General features: G+C 37.3%; 1 protein-coding gene across 5 annotated transcripts in view; it reads left to right on the top strand.

Moving 5' to 3' along the window:
• The window catches only part of LOC115215737 (golgin subfamily A member 1), an 84205-nt gene that overhangs the window by 52612 nt on the left and 17006 nt on the right, over positions 1–14587 (top strand). For 4 of the 5 annotated variants that reach the window (XM_036506058.1, XM_036506059.1, XM_029785029.2 and 1 more), the window contains 6 exons: positions 1791–1902; positions 5200–5295; positions 6097–6225; positions 7331–7426; positions 8033–8128; positions 12149–12244. In XM_036506058.1, the coding sequence (XP_036361951.1) occupies positions 1791–1902; positions 5200–5295; positions 6097–6225; positions 7331–7426; positions 8033–8128; positions 12149–12244 (625 nt within the window). The remainder of the gene's footprint in view (positions 1–1790; positions 1903–5199; positions 5296–6096; positions 6226–7330; positions 7427–8032; positions 8129–12148; positions 12245–14587) is intronic. The other variant, XM_036506060.1, reaches the window with a different exon arrangement.

Below are 14587 nucleotides of genomic sequence, written 5' to 3'. Positions count from 1 at the left end.
TACGTTGACTTTGCTTCTCTTCCTTTCTGGGTTGACTAAATAACTACCAGTTGATTGACTGAATTTCACCTGCCTTAAAATTTCTGGACTTATCAAATTTGAAACTGTCATCCTTATTATTTAAGGTGGTGGGCTGGCAAAATTGTTAGAGCATAAAAACAAAAATGCCTTGCTGTATTTGTTTCTGTTCTTTACATTCTGAGTTCAAATCCCATCAAGGTCAACTTATGGCCAATAAAATAAAGTACCATTGAAGTACATAATTATTTCATGTCCACTTTCTATGCTGGTATGGATTGTCATGACCCTAGCCAATTCTTATTGAAAAGCACTACCTTATGCTCTCCACCACCCCAGATGATTTGGAGGAACATATTTTGCCTGAATGTTTCATATTTGAGTTTGTTTGTGGTTAGGTGCTCGTCCCAGCATCACTCACTTTATACAGTATAGACATGGCTGTGTGGTTAAGAAGCTTGCTTCCTAACCATGTGGTTTCAGGTTCAATCCCACTATGTCACACTTTGGCCAAGTGTCTTCTACTATAGCCCTGGGCCAGCCAAAGTCTTGTAAGTGGATTTGGTAGGCAAAAACTTAAAATAGCCAGTTGTATATGTTATATGTATGCATGAGTGTGTGGTGTGTTTGTGTGTAAACTCTTGGCTTGTGTGTAAACTCATATGATGATTGTAAATGGGCATGGGCGTCATTGTACAAGCAATGTTGTTTGTTTCTTGTCTTCTGTGAAAAGTCTGCCTGGCCACCTTGCTTGGCAACAGGTGAGGATTGGGTAAGAGGAGGAACATCACTTCATAGAAAATCTACATCAATCAATTACAGCTGACCCATGTACGCATGGGAAGAGCATCCGACTACAGAAACAAACCCTAATATGAGGCAGGTCCCCACAGCTGCCTGACTACTTTACTGGTACCTTGGCAAAGTATAGTATTAATAAACCTGTTTCAGTTATACTAATGTACAGGTATCTGTATTTCATTCAATCATTTAAGTAAATTTAATATTTAATTTAGAGTGTGCAAGCCTAGGTGACCACTCTTGGTTCAGAAAAATCAGTAATCTGCAATGGCTTTGGAATCAAATGTGCCAAAAAATCAATGTTGTACCTCTCTGTGTGTGTTTGTTTTTGATATGCCAAATTGCATTTAGAATGGTTGTATACTGTCAATTTAACGTGACAGTAGGGGATTACACCACCGCTGTTTAGCTCTAGGAAGTATCAACGCTTCCTGATAGCTTTGACACATTTTTTCCTGTGTCCTTATATATTTACGTAAATATATAAGGAATCAGGAAAAAATGTGTCGAAGCCACCAGGAAGCGTCGATGCTTCCTAGGGCTAAACAGCGGTGGTGTAATCCCCTACTGTCACGTTAAATTGACAGTATACAACCATTCTATCGCCCCACCACCATACATATCTCTATGAGATATTTAAAAATTTAATATTTCTGAAATTGCATTTAGTTTGTCAAAAACATAACTTAGTATTCCTTTTACTTCTTGCGATTTATTTGACTTATTTTTTTTTATGTCTAGAATCATCTTCATCTCTACTTATCTTTCATATCTTCTCATACATTTTGGCAACATATATTTATGTGTGTGTGTGTGTGTGCATGTGCATGCATACATTTATTCATTTATTTGTTACGTGTAGAACCAAAATGTGTGTGTGTGTGTGTGTATAAATGTATGAGTGTATAAAAATATTTAGTGTTCATCCATGAAAATGTCTTGAAACAATCTGTTCTTTCTTCACTAATTAGCAATTTATTAAAAGAAGAATGTAAAGCAAGAGCACAAGCTGTTGAGACCCTCACTATTGACAAGTCAGCCTTTGAAAAACGAGTCATTGAATTGACATATGCAGTGAAACAGGTACGTGCCATTTGCAAATCATTTTCATCCCTCGCAGTCTCCATGGCTTCCAATATTCATCAGCTTTTCATCTTAATTATTTAACATCCATGTTCCACACTAGCATTGCCCACTGGGGAGGGGTCTGAGCACTCTGTTATGGTCCAGTGTTTGCTTTGGCATGGTTTCTACAACTGCTGCCCATCCCTTTACGGATTGCACTGAATGCTCTTTTCTTTTTGTAGCACCAGCGCTAATAGAATTGCTACATAGCTCACAAAACTGAGATTCCCTTTGACTGAGTGGGAGTGCAATAGAGAGGGAAGTGGTTTTTTTATGCTGGGAGGTGTGTGGTTAAAGTATGAAAGGAGGAGGCACATGGCACATGTAGAACAGCCACATGGTTACTTGCATTATACTACAATGGGTGGAAGTAATCAGGGTGGAACTGGAAAGAGAGATAAAAATGGTGGTGATGTGATCTAAAGGTGGACGCTCAAGATACAGGATGAATGGGAGTGGGAACAGAAGCAGCATAAGAAGGGTGGGTAGACAGAGGTTGCAATAATTTATTCATTTATTTTTAGTGCCAGCACTGGACTGTTGATTTATTTAGCTTCACAAAGACTCCTGTTCAAAACTATTCAACCATCATTTTTTCTGTTTATTTAGAAGTATCTTAGCCTAATGTGTCCTTTTTTTATTTTATATTTTTGTTAAAGATAATAGGATGTAAGTTGAGGGAGGGATTTTGCTGGTCATTTTTACAGGTTCAGCTGCATAGACCTCCTACTTGGTTCGAACATTGGGTGGTTCTATATTGTGCTGTGTTGCATATATTATATGCTGGAATCTTTTCATGATTTTCTTAGCATTGGTTTTTGAGATGAAGTAGGTGAATGGTGTTGGAAGTGACCTTTGCAGTGTCCTCCCTCTCAAACTAGTGGGACTGATGTGATCGATGTCCCTGTTTGAATGTCTGAAGGGAAAAATGTGGGTTGAGAGAAATTTCCAGTGCATTTTTTTGTTGGGAAGGGAAGAATAAGTAAAATGTTTAGGCCGAAGGATACAAATCTCAGAAGATGCTCAGATGAGAAGTGTTGTCTTTTCAGCCTCATTCATCTACTCTTCTATTTCTGCACAGATCATAAACCCCTTATTAGTTCTTTTCATTATTCTGTCTATTTCATTATCATGTAAACATGTAAATATAGTTTCAATAGTTTCGTCTTCCTCACTGTTGCCTTAAGATAACCTTAGTTCACGCATATCCTTAACCACCACATATTCATTCATTTATTCAAGTTTATCACACAGTCACTTATTTTTCTATAATTTTGTCATAGATTGTCTGACCGAAAACTCTAAGATTTTTCAATTCTCTTTTATTATTATTGACATATAAACTAGCACATGCACTCAGATTCCCCAACTCAATTTTTAATAGCTCCACCGAATACAAATCCAGATGCTCTTGTCTAAATTTGCTGGTTCGTGGTACGCCCGCCCTCCCACCTGCTCCACCTTTACCGGAAGTTCCTATCCTCTGTCATCCTTTGGTTGTCTCCCATGAATACTTCTAATGGCTTTACGCCATCCCCACCCCTACTTAGGGTTTATCTCCTATGTAAGGTAGTGATCATACAGTGCATAAATATGATGGTGTAGTGTATGCAGGTTGAATTGAAGGCTATTGTTTGTTTATGAATTCTGCCAAATAGGAGCTTTCTTTAGAGAAAAGAAATGGGCTTGGAAGGACTGGAAGAATGGTGGTAGCAGGGAATTGTATCAGACTGCCAGAAGGGAAGCTAGGAGACAGTTTATTTAAACAGAGGGGAAGCAGATAAAAAAAAATTTGCCAATGTTCTGTGCCGTGAGGACCAAAGACTTGAGGTATTTCGTGTTGCAAGACAGTGTGTGAGAGAAAATTGTGATGTCGTAGGAGAGAAATGTGTCCGCATGGATGATGGTTCACTTGCACTAAACGAGACTGCAAAGAGAGAGGTTTGGAGACGCTACTATGAAAGGTTGCTCAATAAAGAAAATGAATGGGAGAAAGAGAGTCTGCTGAATGTCGACCCAACAGAGGGACCAGCTATCCGAGTTGACAGTACCTTGGTAGATAAAGCAATTAAGAGCATGAAGACAGGTAAAGCCCCTGGCCCATCAGCAATTACTGCAGAGATGCTCAAAATATCTGGTAGTGTCAGCTATAGCCTAGTCACCCGAATAGTTAACCAGGTGATACACGAAGGAGTCATACCCAATGACTGGTGTAGCAGCATAATAATCAACTGCTACAAAGGTAAAGGTGATGCTTTAGATACAAATAATTACAGAGGTATCAAGTTGTTGGATCAAGTAATGAAGGTCATGGAGAGGGTCATAGCTTAACTAATTAGGGAGAGAGTCAGTTTAGAGGAGATGCAGTTTGGGTTCGTGCCAGGGAAAAGCACCACTAATGTTATATTTCTAGTAAGACAGCTGCAGGAGAAATACCTAGCCAAAGGTAAACCTCTGTACCTGGCTTTCATTGACATGGAGAAAGCTTTTGACAGGGTCCCCTGATCCTTTATGTGGTGGTCAATGAGGAAACTAGGGATAGATGAATGGTTAGTGAGAACTGTGCAAACCATGTACAGGGACGCTGTCAGTAAGGTGAGGGTTGGCAACGAATACAGTGAAGAATTTTGGATAGAGGTAGGGGTTCACCAAGGCTCAGTCCTTAGCCCCCTTCTATTTATCATAGTCCTCCAGGCAATAACAGAGGAATTCAAGATAGGATGCCTCTGGGAACTCCGCTATGCTCATGACCTTGCTCTAATTGCTGAGTCACTATCAGAACTAGAGAAGTTTCAAGTGTGGAAACAAGGATTAGAATCAAAGGGCATTAGAGTGAATCTAGCTAAAACCAAAGTCCAAATAAGTAGGAAGGCTGACAAACCACAAATCCCTTCAGGTAGATGGCCCTGCTCGATCTGTAGAAAAGGCATAGGCAGAAACTCTATAAGATGTACCCAGTGTAAGCTATGGACACATAAGAGGTGCAGCAATATCAAAGGAAGGCTAACCGGGAAGATAGTTTTTGTATGAGAGGTGGTGTACTATCGGCTAGTTCAGAGGGATGTAATAATTGTAGTTACAATGAAGAGAGAGAGGATGCAGGTTAGGTGAACAAATGGTTGAATAACCCAGGTTTGGTTTATCAGAGCCATACATGCACACACACACATGCATAATGCATACATACACCCCTAACAATTGTATTGTTCTCAAATGTATGCAATAAAAGATTTTTTTTAAATCTCCTTATTTCAGAAATCTCAACATGTATCAAGCTTAGAATCTTCAACTGCCGAACTAGAAAACAATCATGTGACTTTACAAAGAAATTATGATTTATGTAAGACAAAAGTAAGTTTACTGTTGAAACATTGAAACAAGTTTTATAAATTCTGATATTTTAATATAGTTTGATGAACTTCTTTTTTTTAGATGTCATTTTATATTGCTAATCACTCAATTGTGAAGTAGGGGTGGAACCTGTTGTCAGCCATACGAATGGACGTTTTATCCATGAAACAATGACTGCACTGACATTTAAATTTGTAATTTTAACCATGTGCTCAGTAATCCATCTTCTTAGACTTTCTTTGGACCAGGGCTAGATTACAATACACTTGCCCCAGGTGCTACACAGTGGGCCTGAACTGGTAACCATGTGGTTGGGAAGCAAACTTCTTTACATAGCCATGCCTGTGACTATATAAAGGAAAATGTAGTCCTAGATAATATATGCATCTTTTCCCTAAATAAAAATGGAATGGTCTTGGTTGAAGAGTCCTTGATTATAAGTTTGCTCTTTCAGAGTTGAGCTGGGTGTGGGGAACTAAACAATGTCATTGTTATTTAACCTCAGGTTAAACAACAGATTTGAACAGACCTGTGATCAAAAGCACTCCAATCATAACCAACCAGTCCTTCAGTTAGGAATAATGTCTTGAAATACATCAGCCAGTGTGTCCGCAACTTTTCTTCCATGATAATAGGATGTAATTTAAGGGATCCTTGACTACTGATTCTAGCATTGCTTTACAACACCATAAAGACAGCCTTGGTAGCTCCCAGGTGATTTAGTAGTTATGGTTCCCTTTTTATGGATTTTTCTTTGTAAATGTTGAAGAATGACAGAACCATTCAATATGTTCATTTCAGATGACCAAAACTATTGAAGAAAAGAATGACCTAATTGTCCATTTAGAAGAACGGGTTAGCACACTTGAACAACGTTTGAATGATCATGGTCTATCAGAAAATGATCAAATTAAGGCTTTACAATCAGAGGTAAGTTTAATTTTATATTTTGGCAAGAAACTATTGATCAATGATCCATCTAAGCCGTGCTGCAGGTTTGCATACACATCTCATGGGACTCATGCTTAGAAGAAAGGAATAGGCATACTAAAAAACAAAACAAAAACAGTGGCTAAGTTGGTTATAGGACTTTGTTACTAATCATCATCATCATCATTTAACGTCCACTTTCCATGCTAGTATGGGTTGAACGATTTGACTGAGGTCTTGCGAACCAGATGGCTGCACCAGGCTCCAATCTGATCTGGCAGAGTTTCTACAGCTGGATGCCCTTCCTTATGCCAACCACTCCAAGAGTGTAGTGGGTGCTTTTTATGTGCCACCAGCATGAGGGCCAGTCAGGCATTACTGGCAACGGCTACACTCAAATGGTGTTTTTTACATGCCGCCTGCACAGGAGCCAGTCTAGTCGCACTGGCAATGACCTCGCTTGAATGTTTTTCCATGTGCCACCAAGTTCGGGGAAGAGAGTAAGTCAATTACATTGCCCCCCACCCCCATGTTCAACTGGTACTTATTTTATTGACACTGAAAGGGTGAAAGGCAAAGTCAACAGGATTTAATCTTTTTTTGTTACCATATTTCTGTTGTAATACACAATTTTTGCTTTTAATTAATTTTTAAATAATGAAGGATTTAGTAAAACAACTATCATTAAGATGGTGTTTAGGAACATAAATTGATGTGAGATTTTGATGGAATCACTTAAAAATAGTTTGTATCATAGAACCACTAGGGAGTCTTGGGTAGACTGGTATCAGAAAGGTTATACTCAGAACAAAAAGGGTTGGAAGAAATGATGCAAAGCACTTCCCTCGTTATTCTTGTGATTCTGCCAATCCACTACTGTTTAATTAGGCAACACAAGGCCGAGTGGGGTGTGATTTAATTGAATTGACTCCAGTCTTGGCTGGCACTTTATAAAGCCCGAGAATGATGAAAGGTGAAGTTGTTCTTAGCAGGGTTTGAACTTAAAAATGAAACTATAAACACCTCAAAATGTTTTGTCTGATGCTTTAATCGTTCTGCTAATTGACCTGTCTAATGATGAATTGTTTTTATTTTCATTTTCCAGAGGGATAGCCTTGAGAAAAAGTTGTCTGAGTCACGGCAACAGTTGCAGGAAGTAAAGTTTACTTGGAGTGACAAGATAACCCACCTTGAAGGGCAGGTAAGGCTGAAATATATGGTGTCGTTTAATGATGTTGTTTAGCCCAAGTCAGACCTGAACTGAGCAGATCAAAAATGATCCAGATCTTTGGATTACATCTGTGTTGGAAAAAAAAATATCTGAGTCAGAAAACTTATTTATCTTCAAGCAGACCTGACTGAGCAGAACTGTGATCAATAGCATTTCTCATCCCATCTTTTCTCAGATGTTACATATCTATAATTACATTATCTAATGTCTTTCTTCACATTTTCTTATGGTAGGGTGTAATGTGAGAGAGATTTGACTGCTGTTTCTAGTTGTCTCAGCAGCTATGTTGAGCAGTATTCGATAAGTCTTGACTCTGATTGTAACCCCTTCAAAAGTGATCCTGATCCCCAAATTGTATTATAGGCTGCTAAGTTATTCCTTTTGCTGAATGAAAAACTACCTCCTGTTGAGCCTTGTTTGTTGGTTCAAGAAAGGGAGCGGGTGGGAGATTGATAGATGGCTACTGGTGGAATATTTAACACACAATTAATAGAAATTTAGTTTTGTTGTGGGTTTTCTTTTTTAAAAAAAGAAAATTTTGGTTCATTCGAAATTGTTTTTTTCCTCAATTCTCAGATCTCCCATCTGAATGCGAAGATTATAGAAGACAGTGAAGAATTAAGTGGAAGTCAACAGGCAGCTAATTTAGAAAAGATAAATCTGCACAAACAGGTATATCATCACCATCATCATTATCTTCATCATCATCATTGGTTTTTGTGATATACATTTTTTTTTTGGCTTATTCATGCTGGGTTAGATTTGGTGTATAAAATCTTTATGGCTGTCTTGTTAATGCTGCTTTAAGTTGCATGTGGCTTTTGGTTGAGTTTTTATGATTTAGATGTGTATCTCCATTCTAAAATGGAAATACAGCATCCCTGCATGTCCTAAGAGGTAACTAAAAGGGTTGGCAACAGGAAGAGCATCCAGCTGTAAAACCTGTCCAATCCATGCCAGCATGGAGAAAAAAAAAAGCAGATGTAAAATGATGATGACAATGATGGTGATGATTATACCTTCTTGTTGCTAACCATTTTGATGGAGCAACCTGAGTAACACTACAATATTATTAAATGAGAGAGAGAGAGCCCAAGAAGATAGCAGTGCTGGTTGTTGTTTAACTTAGATCAGCCCTGACTGAACAGGCCTTGAATCAAAGGCTTGCCAGTAATTGTTTCTGGTGTAATATATTATCTAAAAATTTCATTTTTTAAAGAGATAAGGTATGATTTGATGAAAATTTGACTGCTGTTCTTAGCAGATTGAATGACCATGTAGACGTGTTATTATTGACCCAAAGAGATTGTTGGTTTGTATCATGTCACTAATGTGTCTGAGTTAAGGGTCTTGCTCTGAAATGGCTCAGCTTACCTAGCTTTAAACAGGTATCACAAGGTTGAAACAACTTCATGCTGGAAACAGCAGCTGTGATACTGTACAACTGATGAGATTTACAAGTATTTTTCTTGGCTTGTAGTGGGTCTAGAAATGATTCTGTCCCTCTACTTAAATATCTTTGTTCGCTTTGCTATTGGAATCAGACTTAGGTTCTCATGAATTGCTTGTGCTGGCGACTGCATACCAATTCATCGTACATAGGGATCCACACTACTGGGTAGGTATCTCATTTCTCTCCAATAGATTACACCATTGTTGTAGTTCTTCAAGACTTTGTCTTCACTATTTTCCGATTTCAACTAATATATACTTTTATGCTTTTTACTTAGCCGTTTCATCATACGTTGGTGAGCACAGTGAAAGCTGTTTCATTGATGAGAGGTCATAAGGGTACAGTTGTCTCCCATGTTGAAAAGAAAGAAAATATTAATCACTACTGTTTTTTTTTTCCTTGTCAAATTAACCTTAGTTAATCCCTTGACAACCGTTGACGCAAATATGCGATCACAGTTTTGCTTGCCCACCTTTGGTTAACGTAAATATACGATGTAGAGCTGCCCTACATCTATCATGGACTTTTTAGCAGCCATTTACATTCGCTATTGTGTATTTTATCTCTTGAGGTGCGCATGCTCGCTGTCCTGTGCATTATCTTAGCTATTTTAGGTTACTTTCAAGTTATGAGACTAGCAGTAGACCAATGACATGCGAATACTTTGCATGCACAATACCGTGTTTTGAGTTGTACCACACACAAGCTATTTTCTGAACTTGAGCAGAATTACTCGTGCATATCATATTATGATAAATAGCTTCACATAGTTTGCTTTCATAAACCGGTAGACGTAAATGTACGACACTATGTTATTGTAATGGTGAACGTAAATAGACACAAGTTCGTTTGCACTTGTGTGGCCTCATTATATAAAAAAAAAAACCCAGAGCAGTGTCTTGCATGCTTCAAGTAATACCGGCATCAAGGGATTAACATTTTATATTCCCTGCATTGTGTTAACACTACTTCAACTTTTATTTTTTAAATATTTCTTTTAGCTGATTTGACCAAGTGACCTCCTCATTTTTACAAACAACATTAAGCTAGAAATACTTTTCTAATTAAATTATTAATGTCGAGACATGTATCTAAGGTATTTCACTCATTAGAAAGTCTAAAGTTTTGCTGAAACCAATAGAAATTATCTCATCCTGCCTTGATTTTTCTTTCACTTGGTTACTTGTTGACCATAATAGAAAAATCAAGGCTCTTTGATCTTGGATGTTCACTCTCTTCAGATTAATCAAATGAAGTATGTAAGAATTGGTTTAACTTGTATTGGTATCTTCTGATTTGACACATGTATTGTCAAAGGTATTTTATTTGTGACCATCCCATTTTGCTTTTACGAGGCAATGACCAAGACCTTTGGCATTATGTCGTGGTTGAGAAAAAGACCCATTGAACTGAGCAAAATCACATTCATAACCGGTGTCATGCAAATGGCACCCGTGCTGGTGGCACACTTGGAGTGGTTGGTGTTAGGAAGGGCATCCAGCCATAGAAAACCATGCCAAATCAGACCAGAGTCTGGTGCACCCTTCAAGCATGCTAGCATGAGCAACGGACATTCAATGATGATGAGTCTATCATCTCCTGCATTATTTAACTTGTTCTTCATTTTTTAAGTCATTAGGATATGATTGTAGGGAGTTGTTTTGAGATGCAGGATTAATTTGGAGCATGAATTGTTAAAAGATTGTGAGGCAGTAGAGTTGTTAATGTTGAACAGAATGTTCCATGGTATTTGTTCCAACTCTCCACACTCTGAGTTCAAATCCCACCAGGATCAACTTTGCATTTCATCCTTTCAGAGTCAATAAAAAAGATAAATAACCAATCTAAAGTGGTAGATTGGAACTTTAAGACCATCAGATCAGAATGCCTTCAGATATGTATGTGTATGCATGCATGTATATATGTTTGTGTATATATGTATGTATATATATAATTTTGTTGACAGCCCAGGCAGTTAATCTTGCATTCACTATACTTAATTCATCACCTGATTTAAACCCCGACCCCTATTTAGGTACCTTTAGCAGAGACCTCTGTTTCAAACATTCACACTAGATTTCAGACCTGAGGTAAGCTCCAGTATTTAATCTGTTACTTCCTGCTGCAGTGACCAATAAATTTATACTTTACTCTTCTCTTATCAGTTTTTAATGTCATGACTTCTGACCTTCCCTCTTTGATAAAGCGAAAGAAATAAAATAAAAAAAATTCAGTTCAATATGGTTACCTTTACTGAAAGATAAATGTAAATAACTTAGAACTGTAATAGTCATCATAAATGCATCTGTGGCCTTGCTAGTAAGAGTGTCGTTATTCTTAGTTTGGAAACAAAGATTCCTATAAACTGATTCTTGTATAAAACTTATGAGAATGATTGGGGACCTAATCAATCAAATGTAATAGAGATGCAAATATTAAAATAATCTTGAAAAATGAGGTCAATAATCTTATTAACCTTTTTGATACCAACCTACCTGAGACAGTCTTAGGTCAGTGTGAGAAATCTACTGATTTAAAATTAAAAGTTCATGTTATGTTCTAAACAGTTACTTAATAATGAGTTATTTTACCTAATTTTTCATTGTTTTCAAATTTAATTGAAACAAATGCAGTGTATTTTAAGAGATGTGATAAAGCAGGCCTCTGTTCAAAGGGATGCCAGCCATGACCGTCCACTCATTTTTTATTTATGTATTTAAACATAGTAAAGCCCCAGATTACATTATACAATGGTGGTAAAGTATGATTTAACCTTTTTGAAACGAACCTGCCTGAGCCTGCCCCTGATTTCAAGATAATTTATGTTCCAAGCATCAGCTTAATAATGACAGTTATTTTTTCTCAATTTTTCATTTTAATTGAAATATAGTAAAGTGGTTGGCATTAGGAAGGGCAATTAGCTGTAAAAACTATACCAAAACAGAGAGTGATGTGTAGTGTAGTCCTCTGGCTGGCCACCACCTGTCAAATTGTCCAACTCATGCTAGCATGGAAGACGGATGTCAAATGATGATGATAGTATATTTCAACAGGAATATAGTAAAAAAGAGAAAAGTGGGGCTGTTAATAATGACAAACTTATTTTACTAAATTCTTCATTATTCTAAAAATCAATTGAAATAAAGATAGTGTATTTCATCTGAAGTATAATAAACAAAAGGGTTTGTTTTGTAATTTTATTTATGTATGTATAGATTTATTGTTTTGTTTTCTCGTAGATTGAAGATCTGCAAATGAAACTAGATGATGCAGAAAAGAGAGTATCAGAGAACTGGGACCTTGCCACTCAGAAAGATGTTTTACATGAGAAGGAGGTATGTTTATATCACTCTGCTGTTGTTTAACCCCAGGTCATTCTTGTTATTAAGGATATGATCAAGGATATTCCAGTTGTGACCATCTTGTCTTCTAGTATAGACTACAAGGTCCTTTGTATCTTTTACTTTTTATGCTTGTACCATAAAAAAGGCTCCCAGTACATGCTGTAAAATGATTGTTGTCAGAAAGGGCATCCAGCCATAGAAACCATGCCTAAGTAGACATTAGAATACAATGTAGTCTTTGGACCCATTGGATCCTGTAAAACTATTCAACCCATGCCAGTATTGGAACATGTATGTTAAATGGTGAGTGATTTGACAAAGATTTGGCTTGTTATGCAAGCCTGCCATTTCTAAAGTGAATGATTAGAAAATAAATTATTGGAATATTAATTTTGATAAACAGTCAATGGTATTGTGTTGCAAAACAATGCCTCGCAAGTATATTCATCTAACTCATGCTATCATGGAAATACAGACGTAAAGACAAAAAAATTAACACATTTATTTACAAACAATACCACAATTACGAAGAGTACCCGAAAGTAACTAGAAACTTTCTCTGTGGGTCAAGCATCCATGCCTCAACAATGCATTGGGGACCTAACCCATGTGAGCATAGAAAAATTGATGTAAAAAATTAAGAAAAATCTAAAACTCTACTAGAAAACAGACTAATTCATTTGTACAAGGTGTAGTGAAATAGATATAAGTGTTGACCTGTGCACATGGCACGTAAAAAGCACCAACTGATCGTGGAAGTTGCCAGCCTCCCCTGACTCCTGTGCTAGTGGCACATAAAAAGCACCCACCACACTCTTGGAGTGGTTGGCGTTAGGAAGGGCATCCAGCTGTAGAAACACTGCCAGATCAGATTGGAGCCTGGTGTAGCCTCCTGGCTTCCCAGACCCCAGGCAAACCGTCCAACCCATGCTAGCATGGAAAGCGGACGTTAAACGATGATGATGATGATGATAATAGTCTCTCACCATCCTTAGGACGTTTCTTCCAACCTCCCTGGGCTTTCCATCAATGTTGTGTAATTTTTAAGTACCTTTTTCTTCTCTCACTTTTCCCCAGTGTTCTCTATTGTTATTCATTTTTCTCTTCTCTCCCTGAACTGACATCTTTTTTATCATTCAGCTTCTTTTGCCCATTCCTTATTCCCATGGTATAATGTCTCACACACTTCTATCCCTTTACACATTCCACTTACATTCCCTTTTGCTTCACACTCAATTCCCACTACTTCACAAACATCTAACAATTACACATGTGTACACACACACACACACACACTAATCTACACCACTACACTTCCACATACATACACTCACCCATCCCTACATGCTCCTCTCTGAATACAGATACACTCCTATACTTGTACATACACACTCATTTCTCCTCTGCCTAACTCCCACACCTACCCAGAACCACATTCCCACCTGACTCCCAACTCCTCAGCTTTTTTTTTCTTTCTCACCGACTTTTTTCTCCCCGCTCCCCATTATTTCTCTGTCTTCTGATGAAAGACTAACATCCTAACATAATAGTCTTTCTTTTAACCCTTTAGCATTCAAACCGGCCATATCCGGCCAAAATATTTAACCTGTTTTATATTGAAACTGACCAGATCTTGCCTCTCACCTCAGCCCTACCATGTCATTCTAAAACTAAAAAATCACATCACTGAAATCTCTAAACTACAAGATAATGCATGATTAATTCAAACCATTTTAAATAAACAAACATCACATTTGACAGAATAATCTGAACATTAAAGGGTTAAACATTAAGCTAATATAGTATTTGTTAAACTTGTCCCTCCTGCATATATTTTATTCTTTCTTTTATCCTTTGTTGTAATTACACAATAATTCATTTGTGTCTATCAAATATGATATTATGCACTTTCTTTTGATATTTACTAAATGCCAAAAATTGCTTATAAAAGATTATTCTGTGAATAAATTATTTGGTTTATTAACTTCATCTTTAGAAATAGTTTTGTCACTGAAGATAAAGTTAATAGTCCAGAAAATTATAGCATTAAACGAAATATCCTGTTTTAGATTTTCGTGTTGAGGAGGACATTAACCCTTAAGAGACCAAATCTCCTGAGACCATTCCAGTTGTAAAGAAATTGAATTTAAAATTCCCATTGAGATGTTTAGCAGCATTTTGTCAGTCTTTGTTTTGAGTTCAAATCCCACTGAGGTTGACTTTGTCTTTCTTCATTCTGGGATCAGTAAAGTAAATGGTGGTGGTGGTGATGGGGTTAAGTCAATTACATCAACCCCAGAGCTCAACTGTTATTCAATTTATCAACCTCAAAAG

This window comes from Octopus sinensis, linkage group LG9 (assembly GCF_006345805.1).
Source record: "Octopus sinensis linkage group LG9, ASM634580v1, whole genome shotgun sequence".
Taxonomy (NCBI): Eukaryota; Metazoa; Mollusca; class Cephalopoda; order Octopoda; family Octopodidae; genus Octopus; species Octopus sinensis.
Note: the sequence above shows the minus strand (reverse complement) of the source record. Positions and strands in the feature narration are given on the sequence as shown.